The sequence below is a fragment of the Borostomias antarcticus genome (assembly GCF_949987555.1).
Source record: "Borostomias antarcticus genome assembly, chromosome: 2".
Taxonomy (NCBI): Eukaryota; Metazoa; Chordata; class Actinopteri; order Stomiiformes; family Stomiidae; genus Borostomias; species Borostomias antarcticus.
The window spans coordinates 39617641-39641689 of record NC_140235.1 but is presented as its reverse complement, the minus strand read 5'-3'; the positions used below and the strand labels follow the sequence as shown (position 1 = coordinate 39641689).

At 43.6% G+C, this 24049-nt stretch overlaps 2 protein-coding genes across 5 annotated transcripts in view; one reads left to right on the top strand and one right to left on the bottom strand.

The window, feature by feature from the left end:
- Nucleotides 1-12618, bottom strand: part of aak1b (AP2 associated kinase 1b) — a 28233-nt gene extending 15615 nt beyond the window's left edge. For both annotated transcript variants that reach the window (XM_084457746.1, XM_084457747.1), the window contains exons 1-11: nucleotides 12406-12618; nucleotides 10234-10352; nucleotides 7805-7913; nucleotides 6811-6953; nucleotides 6481-6602; nucleotides 5864-5945; nucleotides 5497-5629; nucleotides 5162-5265; nucleotides 3856-3941; nucleotides 3195-3355; nucleotides 2382-2512 (exon numbers count right to left, since the gene is read on the bottom strand). In XM_084457746.1, the coding sequence (XP_084313872.1) occupies nucleotides 2382-2512; nucleotides 3195-3355; nucleotides 3856-3941; nucleotides 5162-5265; nucleotides 5497-5629; nucleotides 5864-5945; nucleotides 6481-6602; nucleotides 6811-6953; nucleotides 7805-7913; nucleotides 10234-10352; nucleotides 12406-12574 (1359 nt within the window). In that variant the 5' untranslated portion in view covers nucleotides 12575-12618. The remainder of the gene's footprint in view (nucleotides 1-2381; nucleotides 2513-3194; nucleotides 3356-3855; nucleotides 3942-5161; nucleotides 5266-5496; nucleotides 5630-5863; nucleotides 5946-6480; nucleotides 6603-6810; nucleotides 6954-7804; nucleotides 7914-10233; nucleotides 10353-12405) is intronic.
- A 2282-nt stretch (nucleotides 12619-14900) lies between these two features.
- On the top strand, nucleotides 14901-23054 carry anxa4 (annexin A4). 3 transcript variants are annotated; one of them, XM_084457825.1, is made up of 13 exons: nucleotides 14901-14993; nucleotides 16709-16749; nucleotides 17111-17198; nucleotides 18537-18631; nucleotides 19516-19629; nucleotides 20304-20394; nucleotides 20763-20842; nucleotides 21062-21118; nucleotides 21719-21812; nucleotides 22046-22141; nucleotides 22401-22459; nucleotides 22575-22697; nucleotides 22802-23054. In XM_084457825.1, the coding sequence occupies exons 2-13, from the start codon at nucleotides 16741-16743 to the stop codon at nucleotides 22859-22861; spliced, it is 966 nt and encodes a 321-aa protein (XP_084313951.1). In that variant the 5' UTR covers nucleotides 14901-14993; nucleotides 16709-16740; the 3' UTR covers nucleotides 22862-23054. The 3 variants fall into 3 exon arrangements, with proteins under 3 accessions (XP_084313951.1, XP_084313950.1, XP_084313952.1); XM_084457824.1 differs by lacking the exon at nucleotides 14901-14993 and adding an exon at nucleotides 16218-16272; XM_084457826.1 differs by lacking the exons at nucleotides 14901-14993; nucleotides 16709-16749 and adding an exon at nucleotides 16844-17000.
- The last annotated feature ends 995 nt before the right edge of the window (nucleotides 23055-24049 follow it).

Here is a 24049-nt window from a genome sequence, read left to right as displayed (position 1 = left end):
TCTGCTGACCTCCAATAGGCTGGAAGGAGGAGGGGGGCGGAGCCACCGAGTGGGGTGGAGCTCCAGTAGGCTGGGAGGAGGAGGATGAGGGGGGCGGAGCCACAGAGGGCTGGGCGGCAAGTTGCTGGGCCTGGCCTGCTTGCTTACGACGAGCACTCCGGGCAGGGGCCTTGGGTGGAGCTGGGCTAGACGGGGGCCGGGTTGCATTCTGGGGGACGGGACTGACCGCGGTGGGCGTGGTCTGTTGCGGGGCGCCTGCAGATGCTTGGATCTGAGGTTGGGCCTCGGTCTTGGCTGAGGGCGGGGCTGGCACTCCCCCTGCTGCACTGATTGGCTGCCCGGGCTACCACAAAGACGGGCGACAGCATGCAGTGTCAACAACACGCCATGACATCAGCGCTCACGATCACTGGGCGGGGGCGTCAAAAACGCTCAAGAGAAACAGCTCCCTTTTATTACACTGATGTCATTTGCAACCTCACTAATTTTTCCTCCAGATGCTCTACTACAGTGCTGAACTTGTATAATAAAGTTAAGAGTTTCCTCCATCCACCACCCACATACCCGCCACACCAGCTGCTTATATTCACCCACATACCCGCCACACCAGCTGCTTATATTCACCCACATACCCGCCACACCAGCTGCTTATATTCACCCACATACCCACCACACCAGCTGCTTATATTCACCCACATACCCGCCACACCAGCTGCTTATATTCACCCACATACCCGCCACACCAGCTGCTTATATTCACCCACATACCCGCCACACCAGCTGCTTATATTCACCCACATACCCGCCACACCAGCTGCTTATATTCACCCACATACCCGCCACACCAGCTGCTTATATTCACCCACATACCCGCCACACCAGCTGCTTATATTCACCCACAGACCCGCCACACCAGCTGCTTATATTCACCCACATACCCGCCACACCAGCTGCTTATATTCACCCACATACCCACCACACCAGCTGCTTATATTCACCCACATACCCGCCACACCAGCTGCTTATATTCACCCACATACCCGCCACACCAGCTGCTTATATTCAGAAACACAAACAGGCTTTAAGTCGTTACTATACACATCAGAATGTTTCAAAAAAACAACAAAGAAAAGCAGTTTCTTCTCAATGCATGCACAGTGAAACTCAGTCACGTTTCTTTGCTGTTTTATCAGCTGACCTTAATGATTTTCAATTTTCCATTCCTTGTGTGTATATATATATATACACATATGTGTATTTATTTATATATAAATACACATACATACATATGAGAAAATGGATTGTTCTTTATTTTGTTACATTTTTATTCTATGGATTTATTGTACATGTAATTTACTGTATTAATGTGTCTTGTAAGCCCATGTGGGCTGGGCACCGTTTGGTGCATGATACAGGAAATAAACCAATATCATATCATATACTGTATATGGTTGTTCATGAGAATCTCAGCAGGTCAGCAGTCTCTGAAATGCTCAGACCAGCCTGTCTGGCACCAGCAGCCATGCCACGTTCAAAGTCACTTGAATCCCATTTCTTCCCTTTTCTGATGCTCGGTTTGAACTTCAGCAAGTCATCTTCACCATGTCTACATGCCTAAATGCAATGAGCTGCTGCCACGTTATTGGCTGATTAGCTATTTGTGTTAATAGCCAATTGAACAGGTGTACCTAATACAGTGGCCAGTGAGTACAGTATATATATATATATACTGTTTTATGTGAAGAGTAAAGCAACTTGCCCAGTGGTGAGTATCCCTACATGTTGTTTGACCAACATGGCTAGTGTACTGGAACAGGTGTCAAAAGCCTTGTTTGTGCACAGGTAGTTAGGTTTGCGATGGTCATTTGAATTTCCTGTCTTTTGAGGTTTTTTACAAACCCTAACTTTTCACATAGTGTACAGTTTTTTGGTTTTTAATTTCCATAGTTTTTATACGGTAGGATTTTTCCTGCAAGCAAAAATGACCTATAACCCTATTCATTCATTATAATGACCTATAACCCTATTCATTCATTATAATGACCTATAACCCTATTCATTCATTATAATGACCTATAACCCTATTCATAGCAGCGCTGTTGCCAAAGGATGTGCATGGGCTACTCATTTTGTTTCCAATTTCCATCCATTGATTTAATTGGCCCAGAAGCTTAAACTTTGCCCCTCCCTCCATATTTGGGGAATTTGAATGGAAGTGCCAAACAAACCCTAACCTAAAAGCAATGTTTGGATGTTTACACAATTTTGTTTCTGAAACGTGATCTACATAGTTGGTCATATTCACAACAAAGGCACCGAATGCAGCTAAATCTAAACTAAATCAGTATTTCCCCGTTTCCAACCCCCAAACTCAGCATTACCTGCTTCTGTTGAGTAACAGCCTGACTGGGAGGCTTTTGTAATTGGTTGAGTGCTGCAAGAGGCGGGCCTATGGCCTGGGCCTTCTGTGATTGGAGGGCTGCTGCTGGCTGAGACAGGTTCAAGTTCACTCCTGTGGATAGCAAAAGAGAAAAGACTAGTTAGCATACTCACTACTTAGCATACTACGCAAAGAGCAAGGGAGCAGGGAACAGCAAGTGCACAGTAAACATGTTATCCTCCACCAATGATGAATCACCCCTTTGTGTCAATGAGGCAATGGAAAGAGGTGTAAACAAGCAGGAGTCATATGCCGGTCTATTCTGATGTTAATACATCGATGCATCAATGCAATGGGAGCTGAGCGCACAAGAAAAATCACACAATACTCTGTGAATGTGACAGTGACATTTAAAACGACCCTACCATTTTTTTTTTTTTTAAACAATAGCAGACAAAATATCTGACTCGAGAGAAAACCAGTTACAACACCACCATCACCACAATATTTTTTGACATTTCACTCGAATTATCGGCACCCTAACGACTGGTCCAAAACAATTTAGAAAGTTGAATCTATCTTTATAAGCAGCTGGGTTTGACACAGCTAACGTTAACCGGTCGGTGAACCAATGGTAGTTATCCCCTACATAAAATACAAATAAACAGAGAAAATACAAAATATGAGTGTGATATTGCAAAGATTTCGAGTAGCTGAAGGAAGTGTTTGTTTTTCCGGTGAGATAAGACAGTTCTAATAAAAACACTGGTGACTACAGTGTACAGAGGAAGAGGGGAGGGGTCTGGATACACACCCATGGGCTGGGCAGCTCCAGCAGGGAGGTTGGCTCGTTTGCGAGGGGTCAGGGCAGCCGACTGGATGGGGAGGATGCCAGCACCGGGCTGGGCGTGGCACGCCTTGGGCCGCTGGCGGGGCGTGATGGAGGTCTCGGTGGTGGGTATGGGGTCGGTTAATCTGAAGTCAAATGCAAATATGTTGCTTAGAGTTTGCCTTTATGATGACAATCGATGCAATACAATTTAACAGTACAGTAGCCGTTTACTGGCCTCCAAGCTGGTCTTGGCAGTAATAACCAGTGCCATAACTTAAAGTTGCAGTAGGCGGTTTGTGATTTCTTGTTAGACTTAGGAACAGATTGTCGACCCTCACTTCAGGCCTCCCTCCAAAGCCACTCCAAATTGGGGTCACTCACTGTCGCTAGGCAGCTAGGTAGATTAACAGGCAGGTAAGCCATCTAATCATTTCGAGTTGGCCACTTGAAATGATTGGACATACTTATTACAGTCCTTCGACTTCCACAGATGTATTTCATATTAGTATCAGATCACTTTATGATTGCTGTTGAAATGTAATAAGAATTGCAAAAAATACAACAAAAAGTGCTTCTGAGCCAAACCGCCTGCTGCACCCTTCAGATAATTGTCGATAGGACATTGTAACACAGTCTCACTAACCTGGCCTTGGTCTGTGTCTGGCTCTTCTTGGCTGCAGCCTCGCTAGCTTTAATTGGCTCAGGGAGTTGAGCAGGAATAGGAGAATTCTAGGATTAGGTAGTAAATGAACCACATTTTAGAAGAAGAATGTAGTACGGACTACCGGTGTATTATATCCTGACGACAGCCACCCCATCCAGTGGCCTACAGGCATGGGTTATATGAAACGTTGGTAACTAGGTCAGGCCAATACCTCAGTTTTCACTCAAGGGACCTCAAGAACCAGCCAGTCTTGGGACCTTAATTACCTGGTCACCAGACAAGGTCCCAAGACTGGTTGGTTCTTGGGGTCCCTCTTGGTTCTTGGGGTCCCTCGAGTCAAAACTGTGTTAAGGAAAACTGCTTTTAAGTACTGTGCTCCCAGTGCATGGAATGAGCTGAAAGACACTCTTAGGTTAAGACACTCTTTGCTTTTATATGATTGTATTGCTTGTTTTTTGCACTGTTCACTGATTGTTGTAACCGGGGCACCATTGTGAATGAGACCCTGGTGTCAATGGTCTTCCCTTGGCTAAATAAAGGTTTAAATTCAATTCAACTGAATGACCACTGACCAGCCTAAAGAGGCAGTGAACAGGACGTTAAGCCTGATCAAGCAAAGTCCCGGACACACAGGAAAAGCAATGCAACCAACACATTCAGGCCCCGGCTACACAGACACGGATATTTCTGAAAATGTAGTATTTTTTCTCTGTGTTTTGGCCTCCCGTCCACACGTACAGAGATTTTTTATTTTATTTTGGGCACTGAAAACCGAAGTTTTTGAAAACGCCTTCCAAGGTGGAAATTTTCAGTTTTACTCTGTTTTCAGTGTATTTGTGGGGATGCGCATGCTCGCAATGTTCTTCTATGGTGTTTAACGTGACGCACTATCGCCACCTACTGGCCTGGCATGTTTTTGTTAACCTTTTTTGCATAGAATTATTTTTTTGCGTTGTTGTGTGGACCGAGAAATTTTCCAAAAATCTGTTGGTGTGGAAGCCATTTTGTTTTTTACCAGAGTGGGGGAAAAATGTGTTTTCAATAATGTCCGTGTTCGTGTAGATGTGGGCTCAGATGGCCCCTGCCTATGCGTCTGTCAACAATTCTTTTCTCACAGACGCAAAGACAACATTCAACATACTAGAATGGTCCATTGCCCCCCCCTCCCTGCTGTTTTTGAGAGGCCATCGGGTTGGTGCATCCCGCCCATTAAAGAGAGAGTCACCCCACAGACACGGACTCAGACACAAGGTCCCGACGACCCCAGAGCAGCGAAGGGACTGACCTTTACATTCTGAACAGGACAGTCCCGCCGAGCCATTTTAAAAGCAAAGTAGGACACCTGGTAGATATCAGGTCGTTTGTCCGAATCGGGCTCCAGCATGTATCCTGACGGAGACACCAGCCAAGCACGAGGAAGAGAGACGCAAGAGGGAATGAGAGTTAGAAAGAGAGGCAGAGAGACAGACACCACACCAGCAGACACCTTCACATGGGACATGGCTATAGCAGAGGGAGGGTGAACACGTACAGTTTGATTGGTTCAACACTTGCCAGGGATGTCACCTAAATAAATAACGGGGGCCAATCACAGCTGGCGCTGCGTGCAGGGATACTAACGGATAAGGCAGTGGAGGTCGTAGGAGTAGCGGGAGTTGTCTGGGATGGTGAAGCTGCCGTCACAGATGGCCACTTGGCTCTCCCCAAAGGGCAGAGTGAAGAAGCACACCTTATAGAGCAGACAGCCCAGAGCCTGGAGAACACACACACACACACACACACACACACACACGCACACACACACACACACACACACACACACACACACACACACACACACACACACACCACAGAAAGGATTTCATCCCGTTGTCCATGTATTCTCCAGGATGCAGTACGTGAAGATAGAACTAATGTAGTAACGGCCACAGATATGACAGCAGCACCAGAGCATCTTATGTCGTAGATCAAGACGTTTACCACTCACCCAGATGTCTGCTTTAGTAGTTATTATCTTGCTGTTATAGAGATTCACCATCTCTGGGGCTCGGTATGAAAGAGTGGTGTACCTGGGAGCGCACGGGAAAGGAAGTTCATGAAGAAAACCCTCCGACATCAGAATAACACGGTAAAACTTTACAATAAGGGTACATTAATAAGCTTTAGTTAATGCATTATTAAGCAGTAAGTAACAGTTAACTAATGTCTCTATTAACCATTTAGTTAACTAATGTCTCTATTAACCATTTACTAATGTTATTTATGTTAACTAAGGTACACTCACCTAACCCTAACCCCAACCCTAACCTTAACTAAGGTATTAATTAACATTAGTAACCTAACCTAACCCTAAATAAGCATTAGTTAACAGTTAACTAATGTTTTTTGTGACCCTTATTGTAATATGTAAGTGTGACCAATAATACTTAATTATTTTTTTGGCATACATTGTTGAATAGGTGACCACTATGACCAATTATGTGAACCAAAATGGGACAGAATGCTTTTTTCATTTCAGTGCGACTTTAAGAAAAGTCGACTGCACGCTCTCATTATTATTATTTTTTTTTCATTTTATGTTTCTTCTTCTTAAAGCCCACATACTTTTTTATTTCTTCCTCAACTATTGTCACTCCATCGGCGTGCGGGTTCTGGAACTTGTTGGTGGCGCTGCCAAAGTCACAGAGGACATAGTGACCCTTGTCATGCAGCAGGATGTTCTCCACCTGCAGCCACACGAGAGACGACAGTCAGAGCAGAGTCACGTAAGCAATTCATAGATTCTACGCTTTCTTAACGTGTGAGCAGTTTTGTACTTGGGAGTGAGCACTACTCGGTAAATAATCGAAAGACTTAGCTAGGGACAGGATGGGGACATTTGGGGACGGCTGGAACGTGAGAGAGAGAGCGGAGGAAAGAAACCAGTAGTTCTACCTTGAGGTCCCTGTGGATGATCGGTGTTTTTCCCTGGTGCAGTCGGGAGACGGCGTCGCACGTGTCACAGAAGATCTGCAGCACCTCCATCTCGGTGAAGCCCGTTTGCAGCCGCTGGTTCATTAGGTTCACGACTTGGCCCCCTGCGGAGACACAGCGCCCGCCGTCACCGAAACTCTGGAGCCGGGCTTTCTTGACAGTTGGTGGCGATTTGGTTGCCGTGGAGACCAAGCTAAAAATGCCCAGGGCTAGGAGCCACGGCTCGTCTTATATACAGTGTGAACTAGGCCGAGACGCATCGGACAACTTGAAACGACGGGAATAAACAGGTCCCGGGACATCAGATTGTAACGCCGAGTCAGCTTAATCAAGGACAGGAAGCAGGAAGAGACTATTAATGATCAAACCTAATCAAAAAGAATAACAAAGAAACAATCAGGAAGCCTATGGCTAGCTTGCCTCTGCTAGAAGATTGAAAGGGCACAGTCAGACACGTGTGTGTGTGTGTGTGTGTGAAGTGTGTGAAGGACTTTTTAAAATCACCGTCAGTATAGCTGTTTCCTATATGGAGAATACTGCAGTAAAACCTCAAAGGACAAAAATATGTTGAGTGACGTCAATGGACATGTTTGCCCTTTGAGATTTTGCCGCCGGTAAATGATTTTGGGGAGCTGCTGTAGTACGGAGAAATGATTTGGGACTAAATGATACGGGAATATAGAAGGGCTCAACAGTGAACCAATAAAAGTGCTCACTCACTAGAACCATTGGTAGCTTCTTTATTCCGAGTGACAATATTGAACTTATTGCGTAACATTTGACCGATCACTTTCAGCAGCTATAATGAATGAATATGATAGTGAACTTCTAGAAGGTAGCCTAAAGCATGGGGAGAGAGCGCCCTCATATGGACATTAAGGATATTGACCCACTACACAAAAACACATTTTGAACACTCTTTAAATTGTACTTTTTTTCTTCATTAAGCACTCACCTTTACAGAAGTCCATGAGGATGAGCACCTCCCACACATCTCCTGCTCCCACAGCGGTTATACTCGAGTCCAAATAGCCAACAATGTTCTTATGGCCAACCAGGTCCTTCTGCAAGAGCACATCCATAAGTGGTATACAACAATTCAACACACTGCGTAACATATGATGATCGATTAAGCTCCTGCACAAACAACAATGGCAGTGTGTGTGTTGGGGAGGGGGAGGGGGGGCAAATATCCCCACAAGTATAGTAAAACAACATTTTTGCTCACTTTTGAGGACTTGGGATTGGACCCCACAAGTTTAGGGTTCATTTTAGGGTTAGGGTTTAGGGCTTGGGTTACAATTATGGTTAGGGTTTGGGGTTAGGGCGTTAGGGTAAAAAAGCTTCTTTTTTAAAAGTAATAAAATAAAAAAAGATGTGTGTGTGGTGGTAATCTTGATATCAGACTGTGAACACAATCTCTAGCAATTGAGATTACATCTAGGAGGTTATACTTTATAGCTTTAAAGCCCATGAATGTTTAAAATACATGTGTGTGCTAATGTACATTTGATTACTTATTTACTAATTAACATTATTCATGACTTCTGTTTTATTTGTATCATAACCATATCTGACTTTTATTGGGCTCATCCAAGGGAGGATTATAGTGAGGGATAGCGATTGATCCATCTGTAAGGAATTGGTTAAGTTCCTTTTAGTTTTAGGCCTACTGCTCCATTTTAAACAACATTAAAAGGAAGACTTAGAATATAGTATATATAGAGAAAAAGAGAACAGAAAAAAGGTTGTGATTGTTCGGTCTTCGGTCATGAAAAACCAGCATGAACAGATGTGTTTCACTTGTGCTTATCCAGACCAGATACTGTACAACAGTACCACCTACCGGCCCCAACGCAGATGCACTTTCTTTGTCTGTTTTACTAGTGATGGGTGGAACGAAGCTTTTGGACGCACTACAGTGAAACATTCACAACAATTGTGTCTTTAAAAAGTTCACTCTTGCGAAACATTTGATACATCCTCTCCATAATCTACTGGTTAATTAATGGCAGTGCCCCAGTGTTTGAGTCAGAGTCGAGTCTCCGTTACCTTAGACCTGAGTCATCAAGGTTGAGTCTGAGTCGAGTTTCAAGATGAGCTCCAGTGCTCCACTCTGGCACAGTCAAAGAGTTGATAGAAATATAAGATGTATTGTTGATGGCGTAAGATCATGAGATGCTCTGATATGATGACACGATCGAAATAGAGAACTGACAGAAAGAGGAGTGCTGTGAAGAGGGAGAACGAGGAAGTGACGACAGTCCTGTGGTCGTATTCTCTTTCCTTTCTTAATAGTTATAAATAGTTTTATCAACAGTCCTGTCCTCAACCTCCCAGTCTGAATGAATGCAGTCAATGCTTGAGTCCAAGTCATCAGTGCTCAAGTCCAAGTCGAGTCACACAGTGTTTACCCACCGAGCTCTCCACGGACGGACCCCGGCCTACATCTCAGAACTTTTACACCCTCACTCTCTGAGTCGGTCTCTGAGGTCATCCGACCAGGGTCTACTGGCGGTGCCCCGGACCAGACTAAAAACTCAGGGTGACAGAGCATTTGAGGCGGTGGCGCCAAGACTCTGGAACGCTCTTCCCCAGGCCCTGAGAGAGCCATCCACTGAACTCATGTTCAAAAAACTTCTTAAGACACACATGTTCAGGAAGGCCTTCGGCCTCTATAACGCCTTGCTGCTCGCAATGTTGTTGTTTTTTTCTGTCGTTTTTTTCTGTTCTGTGTCGTTTTAATTTTGTCTCGTGTTGTATTGCCATTTTAATTTATTACTGTAAAGCACTCTGTGCATCCGTGCTGTGAAGAGCGCTATATAAATAAAGCTTACTTACTTACTTACAAGTTCTGAAAATCAGTCCTGGACTCGAGTACTACAACACTGATCAGGGTATAGCGATAGTATCAAGTGATTGAGAAGTCAAGTCCTGGATTCATTAGTGGAGAAAAATACAAATGTGCCCACCGACATCTTTGATGTTTTGTTCAATAAAGACTATGTGACAAAACTGTGTCGATGTGTATGTGTCAAAGAATATACAGAAATATTGTTTTCCTAGGTATAACTAAGTAACTGTTTAGCTTTTTTCACTTGATGATGTTTATTTTATGTTCTTCTGATTGGCATTATTTACCAACGAGAAATAATTGTAATTAACTTTAAATGTTATACCTTTTATATCTAGATAGTCAACATTTTATATCAGGGGTCAACGTGTTGGGACATGCTTGTGCAACTGGGACAAAGGGTAAAACAACGCGATATTTTGGGGACTGGATAAGGGAACTATGTTTTTCTGTAAATAAGAGAAGTGTTTGTGTTGTAAACTCTGAGTAAAAAAAAAAAAGAACTTCTCATTTCCATCCCAGCAACTCACCATGATCTGGATTTCACGCTTGCACACCTGCAGGTCGTGCTCATTGTTCACATACATCCTCTTGAGAGCGCAACGTATGCCCTGGCTGCTGCGTACCAGGAACACAATAGCAAAGCCCCCTGTGGACGAGAGCATAGACAGTCATCAGGATCTGGAAACAATGTTTGGCCGAGCAACAAGAGCTGGAAGTCACATCAGAGATGACAGTGGATACTGGTGGAAACACTGACAGAGGGTTATGATGGAGAGGAGATACTCTATGTGGGTCTGAAGAGCATTTAGAATTCACTCACAGTCATCTGGCACCCATAAGCAACCATTCGAGCATCACAATTATTTGTCCGCTGCCTTCGTGGCAGTATAGTTAATTCATGATGAATGCCTTGAGAAAACACGATAGGCCTACATTCAACCATCTGGCACAGTCCCTAACAATTGCAAAAGAATGTTATCATGTTCCAATAGTTGAAAAAGGGATGTGTATTTGAATACCCGAGTAGTTCTGGTATTGAATATTTAGGCCTACTGCTCCATTTTACGACTACTGCTCCATTTTAAACAACATTAAAAGGAAGACTTAGAATATAGTATATATAGAGAAAAAGAGACCAGAAAAAAGGTTGTGATTGTTCGGTCTTCGGTCATGAAAAACCAGCGTGAACAGCTTGTCTTAACTGGAGCACTGCTGAAGTAGCAACATGTTTACATGCATACCAACGGGGGCTACGAGCACACCTGTCCAACACAACTATATATTCGGATATACATTATATGGACACATGCATCCAACCGGTGTGTGCCGGTGTGTGTGGAACTGCGGGTTAGAATGGCGCAGCAGTGCGGCACTGGGTGTGGAGCTGGGGGTGCGGAGCTAAAACTGGGGCAGAGACGCCCCGACTATCTACAAGACGATGCTTGGGGGGGGGGTCTCGGGGAAGTGGAGGGAATCCACACGTTACTTACAGTAGTAGAAAAATGCAGATAGTACAATTTCCCCCGAAAAATAATTTATCTTTCTCACGCAATAGTAATAACATGCGTACGATGCATAGTGCAAACTCTCTCACTGGGGAATCTAGGCTGGTAGGTTGTGAGAAGAGATTGTGTGAATCATTGTTACATGTAGGTGTTAAAATACATTAAACGTATGATGCAGCACTGTCACGGATGGGTGATACTGTAAGTTGTTTTATATTTTTACACAATCGCCTCAGTAGGCCCATGTATAGGGTACTGTATATGGGAATAAAGCATGAGTGTTTTCGATTTAGCTCAACTATTAAACACGTATTAGCTACCTACTGGCTGGACACTGCATTTAACTGACAGTATCTAGATTGAAGGTCTTTCAATCCTTCAATGTGGTTGGCATTCTTGTGCTGACCACGACTGCCCTGTAGGTCTAAACAGATGACCAGTTTGTTTTCACTGCCAGTGCTTGACAGCAGGTTTTGTGTTGCAGTAAGCGTGGCTATGGGCCAACAGTAGGATCAAAGACTGTTCTAACAGAGCCTGATAATGAGATGACAATTCTACAGAAAGCATCTTCTTATGCACGTCACTCATTTCAATGACTTCCCAAATCAGTCTCTCCCACCATTTAATCTGGGCCTTGTTTGTAGGGGGATTTCCTGTCCTGCCATTTACCAAATGAACCTGCTGCTTCAACAGTGACAGGACTGTAGTCGTCGTCTCTTCATCCTCAAACCTGCTGGTGTGGGGAAGATAGTGCAGTGTGTATAGTGTTGCATGGAAGCGATCGATAGCGCCATCATCCTGCTGTATCAGTGCTGAAGATAGAAAAGCTACCACATCAGGCATGTTTGGATTGCGCAATACCCTTAAATTGTACTGTGCGGCAGTAATTGCTAGCAAGATGCCTTATCACCGTGAAACAGGTTGCAGGTTGCAGGCTGACTTATTCTATGTAGTAGTCGTCAGGTAGTGGCCAATCAACAGCCTACATCACATGACATCAGAAGCACAGGTTCACTGGCATCTTACCTTCAGCTATTGTTTCCTCAACAGTGACTTAATCAACAGACTACATTACATGACATCAGAAGCACAGGTTCACTGGCATCTTACCTTCAGCTATTGTTTCCTCAACAGTGACTTAATCAACAGACTACATTACATGACATCAGAAGCACAGGTTCACTGGCATCTTACCTTCAGCTATTGTTTCCTCAACAGTGACTTGGTGCCGCCCTATAGTAAATGCGCGTCCAATGAAATTGCCCCCTGCATGGCTGGATCCACTGCTTCCACCTGCCCCTCCGGATCCGGAACCAGGTCCAGAGTTGACCAACTCTCGACGAGAATCGAAGAACTTTCTCATGTTGGGGATGAGGGGGCTTCAATGACACAGATGGCAGTTGCCCAATTGTCCTTGGTTCCAGTTCCAGAGTGAATTATAAGAATAAGAATAGTCCCTTTTTGGGACAGGGCAGCACATATGTCTGACGCCGTCAGTGTTTTTGCTGATGCAAAGCATTCAGTGATTCAGGTGTCTGGTGATCAATCTCAGTGATAGTGATAGTTAGCCAGCTAAGATATCACGATTAGCACTGGCTAGTAACGAGTCTCCCATTTGCCTGACTGACAGAAAGACTAGAAATAAGAAAAACTAAGTGGTATCTAGTTGTACAACATGCCGTTAACGTTAGTGAACACGCCTGCTTTCATCGTGGGAGACATTTTCAGTCAAACCAGCTGTTAATGATTTGAAGCTAACGTTTGCTGGCTAACAGAAAGGTCCCTCCATCTCTATGACATCTCGTTCAGCTGAGGTTATCCAGGTTATCCAGGTTATCCTCTCATGGATAGGGTCGCCGGTTGCAATATGTCCACGTTGTACCAGTTGTGACCAGGTTAACGTGAAACCCTTTCTCCATAATGTGCAGTAAACATGTTTCTCTACTGTAGCTTCCTAGATAGCTGGCATGCTAACTATCATGTAGCCAGCTGGTACCATTTTCCAAACGAACGAATCCTTTTTCTCGCAACGGGAAATGTCTACCAGGCAGGATAACTGTACTTTTGCTCAATTCTCGACTGTAACTACAGTTTGGTTTGGTCAATTATCCAATGCAAAGTGAAATTAAAATCTAGCTCTATCGCTAGCTACATAGTAGCTAGCACTACAGGCTACGTAACCTACAGGCTCTGGTTTGCTGCTGAAAACCACAACATCTTGCTGGCGCTGACGAGAGCCTCCGTGGGAATCATGGGATTTGTAGTTCTTAGACATTATGGCGGTATGGTAGCTATGGGGTGCTAGGCATACCTCCATGGGTGCTGGCTGTGTGGTCGGGATGAAGACGATCATCATCAACATATGGAGCACAGTGCCCATTAAAGTCCTTTGTGGCCATTAAAGACCTTTAAAGTAGCTTAAAAAAAAGTTCACAGTTGCCTAAACATGTTGTCCCCCACCCATGATGCGTGTTCTAGCCCAAGTGGCAATATGTAGCGTGGAATTTATTTTGGAATTAATATTTTATATATGTCATTTTATTTCTATAGGAGTGCCCAAGCGGAAACAGGAAAACATCCATGGGACCTTAAATCTGAAAAAATATGAATGGTAGTGAATGGCGTGAGAAAAATAATTTATTGATCCCGATTGAATTGTGCCATCACCATCGCATATGATGTTTGTCAATTTAAAACATGAACTTTACTTATCTCGGTTAACGTAATGTATGGACTAGTGTACATATTTTTCCAGAAATAAGATCCCCCATATGGGACAGCTCTTAGGCCAGTGGTTCTCAAAAGGGGGTACATGTACCCCTAGGGGTTCATTGGAGTATTGCAGGGGGTACGTGAGACTTAAAAAAAAAAAAAAGGTTAATTAAAACATATATCATACTATTATAGGTTCAATAAACATTTACATGTAAATGTTAAATGTAAGTTTGATAAACCACATTTTACATGCAATAGTCTCCACACGGCAGCCAAAGCATTCAAGGCTTGTGTTGTCTTCGCTCATAGCTAAAGCAGTTCTGTTCGAGATATATTGGACAAAACACAGCAGATAAATTAAAAGTTGTGCCTTTGTCAAATGTTACATTTCAAACATGTGAAATGTAGTATTTAATTGTTTTCCGGTAAAAGGTTTTTTTTTTTTACCAACAATGTCAGGGGGTAGGCTACTTGGCTGAAAAAATATTTCAAAGGCAGTCCTACAGCTTCTCTTGAGGTAGACCTACTACATTGGTTTGAAGTATAGAATTGTTGTAAGTCACTGGCCAGAGATGAGCCCATAGGAGTTAGTATTAACCCATTGAGCGTTAGGTACCCTTTGTAAAGCATTATTAATAATAATAATCTATAGGCTACTGTGTTCATTAATATGATAATTGAAAAGTAATGCAACGTTACTTTCCCCAGTAACTCGTTTCTATATACAGTAATCAGTAACATATACCTGTAACTGTAGTTATTAATTTTCAGAAAATTGCCCAAAACTGGTAGATTTATTCTCTTCCTGATTTCATGTCCTGATTTCAGTGTTTGGGAGTACTATGGCGTTCAAGTAGCCTAAAAACCTTAGGTCAGTTTATCCTTTTTTTACATTTAATGTAAAAAAAAATTGCACTACGATTTAGGGGTAGTGGATAGGTTACCTAACTGATGAGTCACACACGCACCGTTACGGGGCGGGACATGGACATTTCGTCGTTCGTTTAGGATCGAGTCTTCACAACCGCAGCTTCACAGATCCAAACGTTCTGGAACGACTACAAACGGTAAGCAGCGCAATCGTATTACCTACTTTGTAGAATGGTATGATGACATACGGACATCAACTAAATTTGACTTTTTCTTACTTTCGGGAAGATTTAGGGTGTGTCCAATGTAGGCCTATACGGAGTTATACGGGTATAGGCTACCCTTTTTTATGGATCCACCCACTTCCTTAGATACTACTAATGTAAAAACGATAAGATTTCTTCCCACTTCATTAATCAGAGTACATCCACTTCTTTAGTCACCACTGGGTGTGTGCGGTGTGTGGGAGTGAGACGTCTCGGTGAAAGTAGGAATCGTTGCCAGCGATTTCCGTGTAGCGGCAGTACTGGCATGAAGGCGGTATCAGGCTATTAGGAAAATGAATGAAGAATTATGTTTCATCCACCAATATGTAACCTATAGGTCCACCCCACCCCCCCCCCTAAAGACTGAGAGTACAATCTCAGTGTAGGCTAATCCAAAAATGCTGTTATGAAAGAGGCAGGGTTGGATGCTTGTGTTTTCATCACAAACTCACCAGTATTTAGTAAATACTTGTTTTGTTTTAGGAAAGGCAAATAGTCCTTGGGTAGTAAGACACATTTGGGGGTTGTATTTGGTTCTACATAAAACCAACCGCCCAAATTAATTCATAATTATATGTCCCTAATTGCTTTGCATTGGATTTTGGGGGAAGCTTGATGATTGTCACAGTTGGTAAGATGATCTCTAAGAGCAGGAAAAAAGACTCCTTGCCCCCCATCTGTTGAGCGAAGTGGACTAATCATGTCCTCATATGACCAGTGCGAAGAAAGTCCTCCCTTGTTTTAAAGACAGAGGAGCAGGGGTGTAGTGGTGCCTAAATAAGTGGGTATACTGTGTGTCCATGGATAAAGAAGTGGGTATCCTGTACCTCTCTATACCCTCCACTACACCACTGAAGAGGAGCAAGTGATTAGCTAGCTAGTGTTTATATATATTTATTATATATATTTTTTTTAATTATAGGACCCGAGGTGAGGGTCTTTATTCGGCCATGCAGTGACACACAATTACACACAGTGAGCAGCGACACGGCACCTACAGTAGCACACACACACACACACACACACACACACACACACACACACACACACACACACACACACACACACACACACACACACACACACAATTTTAGGGGGTTGCCTGTGGAAAGAGCTCAGTCCAGGTCTTGGTCAGGGGCCGGACTGAAGAGCATCAGTTGGGTATTGGGTTCTTTGGGAGCAAACGAGGAGAACATGCAAACTCCACACAGTAAGTACCGGAGACCTTCTTGCTGTGAGGCGACAGTACTAGGTACTACACAACCGTGCTACACGTGAGCAATTTTGGGGTTCAGTGTAGTGTCTCGCTCAAGGACACTTGGGCACAATGCCGGGGGGTTGGGATCAAACGGGGGACCCTGCGATGCCCAGCCGGCTGCTCTACCTCCCGAGCTACGTGCCACCACAATGGGAACACTCTCTCAAGAGCATTGAAACATGCAGTATTAATGAGGGAGTAATAAGGGTCAGGATTTTACGAGATACTCCTGTTCATTACCTCCAATGAACAATTCAATTCATTCATCTGAAGGACCGCGTAATGTATTCACTCGACACGTTGTAAAATATTCAACTTAACAACTGGGCATAGGTGAAGTACGCGTAAGTGGTAATATAGAATAACGATGCCATTTTCTCTTTTCTAGCTCTTCCCTGTGAAACCCATATTCTCATTACCATGGCAGCAGTAAGTCCCGCCCACCACTAACACCTGCCAGCATTTGCCTGAATTTGCATTACTTGGAAATGAGCTTTGTTCAGCCAAAGAAAAAGAACAAATTCGATCAAGGGGAATTTTCTGTAGCTCTAAAAACAGCCTGTTTCTCCCCCCTCTGGCTAGTAGACCATGTAGTAGACCCACTTTAGGCTGCAAGGATAATACCGAGTTTTTGTATTACTAATGACAATACACTATTAGTCTTATTACACGGCACAATGGTACATGAGTCCAGATACAGTAGTCTATCTTTAGCACAGCGTGTGGATCAGGATATACAATATGCATGGGGGAAGTGCATTGTTTGATGCTGTGATATGTGCTATTGCAGATTGGCAATCGTGGAACAGTGACCGAGGCTGCTGGGTTCAAACCGGAGGAGGATGTCCAGAGACTGAGAGGAGCCATGAAGGGGGCTGGTAAGTGACCCCAATCTGAAGAGCCAAAGGGCTCTGAGATTAAATTCACTGCAGTAAAACCCGATTATTATTATTATCCCCTAAAAAAAAATCCCTACAGTACATTTCTATTAACGGTATCAGAGTGTCCTCTCAGTGAAAGCCCTAAAAGCCACCGGAGTGTGAAACACGTGCCGTCGTGCAGCAAAGCTAAATACTTCTGTAAACCTTTTTGCTGACAGTAGTTTCCATTTCATGATCTCATAGATTCCTTTGAGTGTACCGTTCCAAGGACTCAGGACTTTTACTCTTCAGCGTTGGCTCAAAAGATTAGTATTATGATATTGCTGCTGATATTTATATTGATACCATGTCAATATTGTGTTGATGTTAATTCTGCTCTACACTGGGAGGACCCGATGCTAACTAGAGTTGTCTGTTGTTAGATGGTAGCTCTTGCCGGGCTCACACTACAGGATATTTCAAATACTAACCGATTTCGAAATCGGGTTGCATCACGCATGTAAGGAGAATCTTAACAGATGTTCCTCTCGTGAATCTCAAACATGCACACACGACGAGATTTGAAATTAACGGCTCAGCACACACTACAGGATCTTATCGTGCCCGCGGGAGCAACAAACCACTGGACACTCCGTCTCGCTTGTAAAGTAGTGACGTAATAATCTTAAATATCAAACATGTTTGATATTATCAGGGCCGCCCCGATGGGTCTGCGAGCCAATCAGGAGGTATAAGATTGGATCTGTAAACTCCTCATATTACAAGATCATCTGGGCCGAACATCAGTACCGACCAACGTTCCAGACCAGATTTCTCCTCCGATTTTAGGAAGGGCTGACTCTGGGATAAATCGGCCCCAAAATCCTGTAGTGTGAGCCCGGCATTACAGGGTAATACATTGTGTAGTGAAACAATAGTTAAGTATCTTTATAAGCCCGGCATTACAGGGTAATACATTGTGTGGTGAAACAATAGTTAAGTGTCTGTATAACGGGTTTTTTGTGATCGTGTATATTGGCACCATGTGTGGAATGCTGATGCAGTTAGGGAAACGTAATCACCCTCGCCTGACTCTGGTGTGAGATGAATTAGAGACAGATGGCACATCTGATATAGAGTACTGCTGATAAACAACTGATCTGGGATCTGGATATCTCCAAGGCTGATAACAGGAACTGTGTATGATCTCAGACATTTATGTGGGTTCAACTGTCTGAACCATTAGCTATGGAACAACAAAGAAAAAGCACAATGTGTCATTCAATGTAACAGTAATGTCACTGCTTTGAAGTCAGGTTATACTGTAGCTTATGACCCTGTAATATTTTCTTGTAGGCACTGATGAGGCAGCCGTCATTGAGGTCCTGTCACATCGTACAATTGCTCAGAGGCAACTCATCAAAGAAAGCTACAAGCAGGCTGTTGGGAAGGTGATAAGAAATTATTCTCTGATCGTACTCTACTTAATCATAGTTAATTAACCGATTAATGTCACTGTCAAATAGAAGCCATAGCTGGCATATGGCAACCTTTTACGTTGCCGTGTGCCGGTGTCCATGTTCTAACGGATAGGGGAAGACTGCTATCTCCTGAATTCTTTGACTTGGCGTGTATTTGCTCAAACGGGTGGGGTGTTCTATCGTTAGGTTATGCAGATAGTCTGGGGTTATAAACTTGAACGTACATACAGATCCTTATCAGTTGTGTAGCCTATAGAGAGGACAGAGAGGCTAGTGTGTCCGCAAGGCTTTAACTGAAGTAACTAAGGTTGGTTATAGAATGACAGTTAAACCATAATCCTGCTCAATATATTAACAAAAAGGGAAGTCTAGTTCATGTTTACTCTTGTGGTACTGTGAGATAGGAGGTGGCACACAATGGCATGGACAGTGAATTGTCAATAAAGTTATCTGAGCTGCCCAATGAATTAATGAGGAAGCCAGCAGAAAGGGAATGGAGTGTGAGTGGATCCTCTTAGACAGAAACATTGAGTCATACAGGGGGACGCCCAGTCGTGGTCACAGGCTAGCTAAGAATGAACACGCTGTTCACAAACCTCTACTACTCTAAGTCCAGCGCTGCTCTAGCCACACCCTGTAGGATCCAGTTTTGCTTCTAAACCACATTAAAGAGGCCTCACAAGCTATCATTATAATTAAGCCTCTTCTAACATGGCGTTGAACACAAGTGTCTTTTGTAAAGAACATGAATCATTCTGATCACCAACGGGGTAATTTCCTTCGACCAACATTAGCGTTCTGTGTCCTTTTCACACTATAACGGTCTGTCTGCCTCTCTCTTCGTCTTTGTGTAGGATTTAACCGATGATCTGCGCTCGGAGCTGACAGGGAACTTTGAGAAGGTGGTGCTTGGTCTGCTGATGCTCGCCCCTGTGTATGACGCCTATGAGCTGAGGAACGCCATCAAGGTCAGACACTGATAGTCAGCTTTCAATCACATGGTGTGTTTGTCATTTTACATGTGCAGGTCATACCTGTAGAGACCTGAATCCTTTACTTTGTCAGTGAGGGGGGCTTCGCTCCACTCATAGAACTCAAATCAATCAAAGCTTTATTTGTATAGCGCATTTCATACCCAGAGGCAACACAATGCACTTTACAGAGAACAAGGGAGGTGGGTATACGACCCACTCTCTACATACAGTATTCCAGAGGGAAGCAAAAAAACAGTAACGAGGTTACAATACGTAACCGTCATTCTGTCGTTTTCTTTCAAGGAATTTCAAAATAAAGGTCACGCCGTACGGTACCTTTGCAGAGAAAACAGGTCCCCACAAAGTAAAGGATTCAACGATAGTTTCACACACAAAATGATGGTATAAACACTCAAATTCACCCCCAACAGGCTGTCATCGTATTTTGTTTGCTTTGGGTGCACTGTGGAGTGTTTAAGTGAGTTTGATAGTGGATGTTTCCGTTGCATTGCGCTAGCATTAGCAAAATGTGTATGCCCACACAAAGGACAGCATGGAAGCAGCTGAAAATGATCTCAGTCAACAACATAAGGGCTAAGCCATAAATGAGGCTCTATGTCCTTAATTCTGAAATATCCATTTAACCTTATCTTCTCCTTGAATTCTAGGGAGCAGGAACTGAGGAAGCATGTCTCATCGATATCCTCGCCTCACGGACAAATGCTGAAATGAAAGCCATCATTCCAATCTATAAAACAGGTAGGTACACTGCATCTCTAACCAATGAATTGAGTCTCCGCCTGGAAAGTTGTAATGTGTATAGAGAGACAGTGAGACACACAATATGAACACAATATGCATAATTAATAGAAGGCAGAGCTGTCCTTCATTGATACATTATTAGGGGCCAGGCTTCTTCTTCTTCTTCTTCTTCTTCTTCTTCTTCTTCTTTTTGTTGACAGTATTTTCATCCTCAAAAACTCAGTTCAATTGTACTCTGGTTCATGGTTGTCATACTTAACACATCACACATCATTCCTTAAGATGTGTGATAATACATGATTGTCATTCTTTATGCGTGTGGTGCTTTTATTGTTATTACTGATCACAACAATATCTGACGGCAGAGCATGGGAACGATCTGGAAGACGATATCTGTGGCGATACATCTGGAATGTTCCAGAGGGTTTTGGTCTCGCTTATCACGGTAAACAAACACCCATTAATGATCTCTCAGCTCCACCCTACTGTAAATACTCTTGACCAGACCCTATCTGAACACACACATAGAGAGAACCTCTTTGCATTCCAGAAGAGGAAATCAAACATTTGATTCATTACTTTTACTTTGTACTTCACACCACCCCAGGCCTGTATAGCCACGTGTATGGTAACCTAGCAGCCGTGCCTGTGTTGTGATTGACAGGCGGGGCGGGACCAGAGCTCCACTGTGGACGAGGCCCTGGCAGTACAGGACGCTAAGGTAAGGGAATGTATGCTGGGTGTGGAGAGAGACTGGGAGGTCGTGAGTTCGATCCCCGGCCGAGTCATACCAAAGACTATAAAAAAATTTAAAAAAAGGTACCCATTGGCTCCCTGCTTGACACTCAGCATCAAGGGCTGGAATTGGGGGGCTAAATCGCTAAATTATTCCCGAGCGCGGCAACGCTGCTCTGCTCAAATGCAGAGAACTAATTTCACACACTCAGATCGGGTGTGGGACAATCATTGGGACTTTAACTTTAACTTACTGGCAAACTCTTCATTAGAAGACGGAAAAAAACAAAGTTTTGGTGTTTAGACCTTCATCAGGTTTTAAGGCCTTTAAAACCTGATGAAGGTCTAAGCACTGAAATATTGTTTTCCTGTCTTCTAATAAAGAGTTTGCCAGTAATGTCAGTGTTTGGATTTTCTCCACACCCAGATTGTCTATACTATCCTACTTACCTGACTTAAAGTTTTTTATAAGGTGTGCAACAGCCCTTTCACAGACCTTCAAGGCATGTATGCTGACAGAGTGATGATGGGATTGGGTTATGTCTTAAATCGCTGAACTATGAAATACTTCTGTTGTGCGGCGTAGGAAATCTACGAGGCCGGGGAAGCCCGTTGGGGAACCGACGAGGTCAAGTTCCTCACTGTGCTCTGTGTGAGGAACCAAAAGCACTTACTTCGAGGTATCACTGTCCTTCACTCACATCATCCCTTATCTGTGTTTGCCATGTGCATGTTTTTTTTAAGTTCCTCACTGTGCTTTGTGAGGAATAAAAAGATAAAAAGTAAACTGCAGACTTTACTGCCCCCCTGTGGTGATTTGAGGAACCGTACTTGCTAGCATATCAGCAGTTAATGTTCTGTGCTATAATCTCATCCTGTTTCTGTGCACCTGCCCCTCTGCCCTGTCTCTCAGTATTCGAGGAGTATCAGAAGATCTCAGGCAAGGACATTGAGGAGAGCATCAAGAGGGAGATGTCCGGCTGTCTGGAGGAGGTCTTCCTGGCGATAGGTCTGCCTGGTCCAATCTCATTCACTGTGATCTACACGCACCCAAACCCTGACTCTTGAGTTAAAGCAAGACTATGTTTGAACAGATTGCATGGGCCTTGTTTCAGATTGGAGCCCCGACTCTGAATGAAAACGAGACTATTTCTGAACTGATTCCATAGACACAATGATGCAATACATTATGGTCTGTAATTTAATACTGTATACAGTGATGTCTGATGAAGGGTTTGGTCTGTGTGTGATGTGTTTTATTACCACAGTGAAGTGCGTGAAGAACAAGCCAGCTTTCTTTGCTGAGAGGTTATACAAATCCATGAAGGTGATCATTCATACACTTTTATCATAATGTGTTTCTAAGCATACGTGGAGTCGAGGATGCTAATGCTAACACCGGATGCTAATGCTAACACCGACATCGTCTCCCTGTGTCTCAGGGTCTGGGTACGACCGACAGTGTCCTGATCAGGATCATGGTGGCGCGGGCTGAGATTGACATGGTGGACATCAAGACGGAGTTCTTCAAGATGTACGGCAAGACCCTCCACTCCTTCATCAAGGTAAGGAACCGCTCATTAGATATTTGTATTAACGGTTTTATGAGAATGTGTGTGTGTTTTTCTTGATGTTTTGTAGTGAAACGGAGCTTGCCTGTCTTTTTTAGGGGGACGCCTCTGGCGATTACCGCCGAATCTTACTGGAGCTCTGCGGGGGAGAGCAGTAGAACTGCCATGACAAGTAGAACTGCCATGACATCATCCAGTGATGACATCACCCTGCTGCAACAGCATGGTAGCGCTCTCCTCGTCTCCCAGAAAGCTTTGACGTTACGCTCTGCTCTTCAGTGACCCCGTGCATTTCAAAGATTGACCATGATGCCTTTTTCACCGTTTCTAGTAGGAATTAAATCACAGACGAGTGACATTTTACACCTGCCTGCGTCTCTTCATTGATCCAACCCTAAGGTGTTAATTAGTGGTGTTCAGTCAGAGAGAGCTGTGGAACACATCTCAAAGAACATAAAAGATGGACCGGTAACACTTTACAATAAGGGTAGATTAATAAGCATTAGTTAATGCATTATTAAGCATTAAGTAACAGTTAACTAATGTCTCTATTAATTTTTTATGTTAACTAAGGTTAACTCACCTAACCCTAACCTTAACTAAGGTATTAATTAACATTAGTAACCTAACCTAACCCTAAATAAGCATTAGTTAACAGTTAACTAATGTTTTCTGTGACCCTTATTGTAAAGTGTGACTGATGGACCTTATTGACCTTTGACCTCTGCCGCCACTCCCATCTCAGCAGAGACATCACAGTTATTTAGCTGAGGCTTTTATCCAAAGCGACTTACAATAATTACATAGCCAATGTACTACTACTTGCCAGGACTCACAAATGCATCTCCTTTCTAAAACAAACATAATCTAGTGCTGAAGGCAAAGAGCAAGAATTGCAATCTACAAATTAAATATGTGCTTAAGAGGGAGGATCATGTCAGTACTTCTTGAAGAGATGACTTTTGAGCCTGCAGCGAAGAATTGGCAGCGTCCGGGGGGTGGAGGATCTGATATCGTTAACTTTCTTCTCAAAGAAGTAGGTGAAATCGTCAGGGAGAAGAGAGGAGTTGGGAGTAGGAGGTGGGGGTTGGAGTAGTGAAGAGAAAGTTTCAAAGAGGTTTTTTTTAGGATTGGAAGCAGAGGTTAGAATAGAGAGCAGAAGAAAGCAGCTTTAGCAGCAGACAGGGAGGAGAAGAATGTGGAAAGAAGAGATTGGAAGTTAAGAAGGTCCTCTGGGAGTCTGCCTTTCCTCCATTTACGCTCAGCTATTCTCAGGCTCCGTCTATGAGTATGCACTGAGTCCGACAGCCATGGGGCAGGTGGAGGTGGGCGTGCAGGCCTGGAGG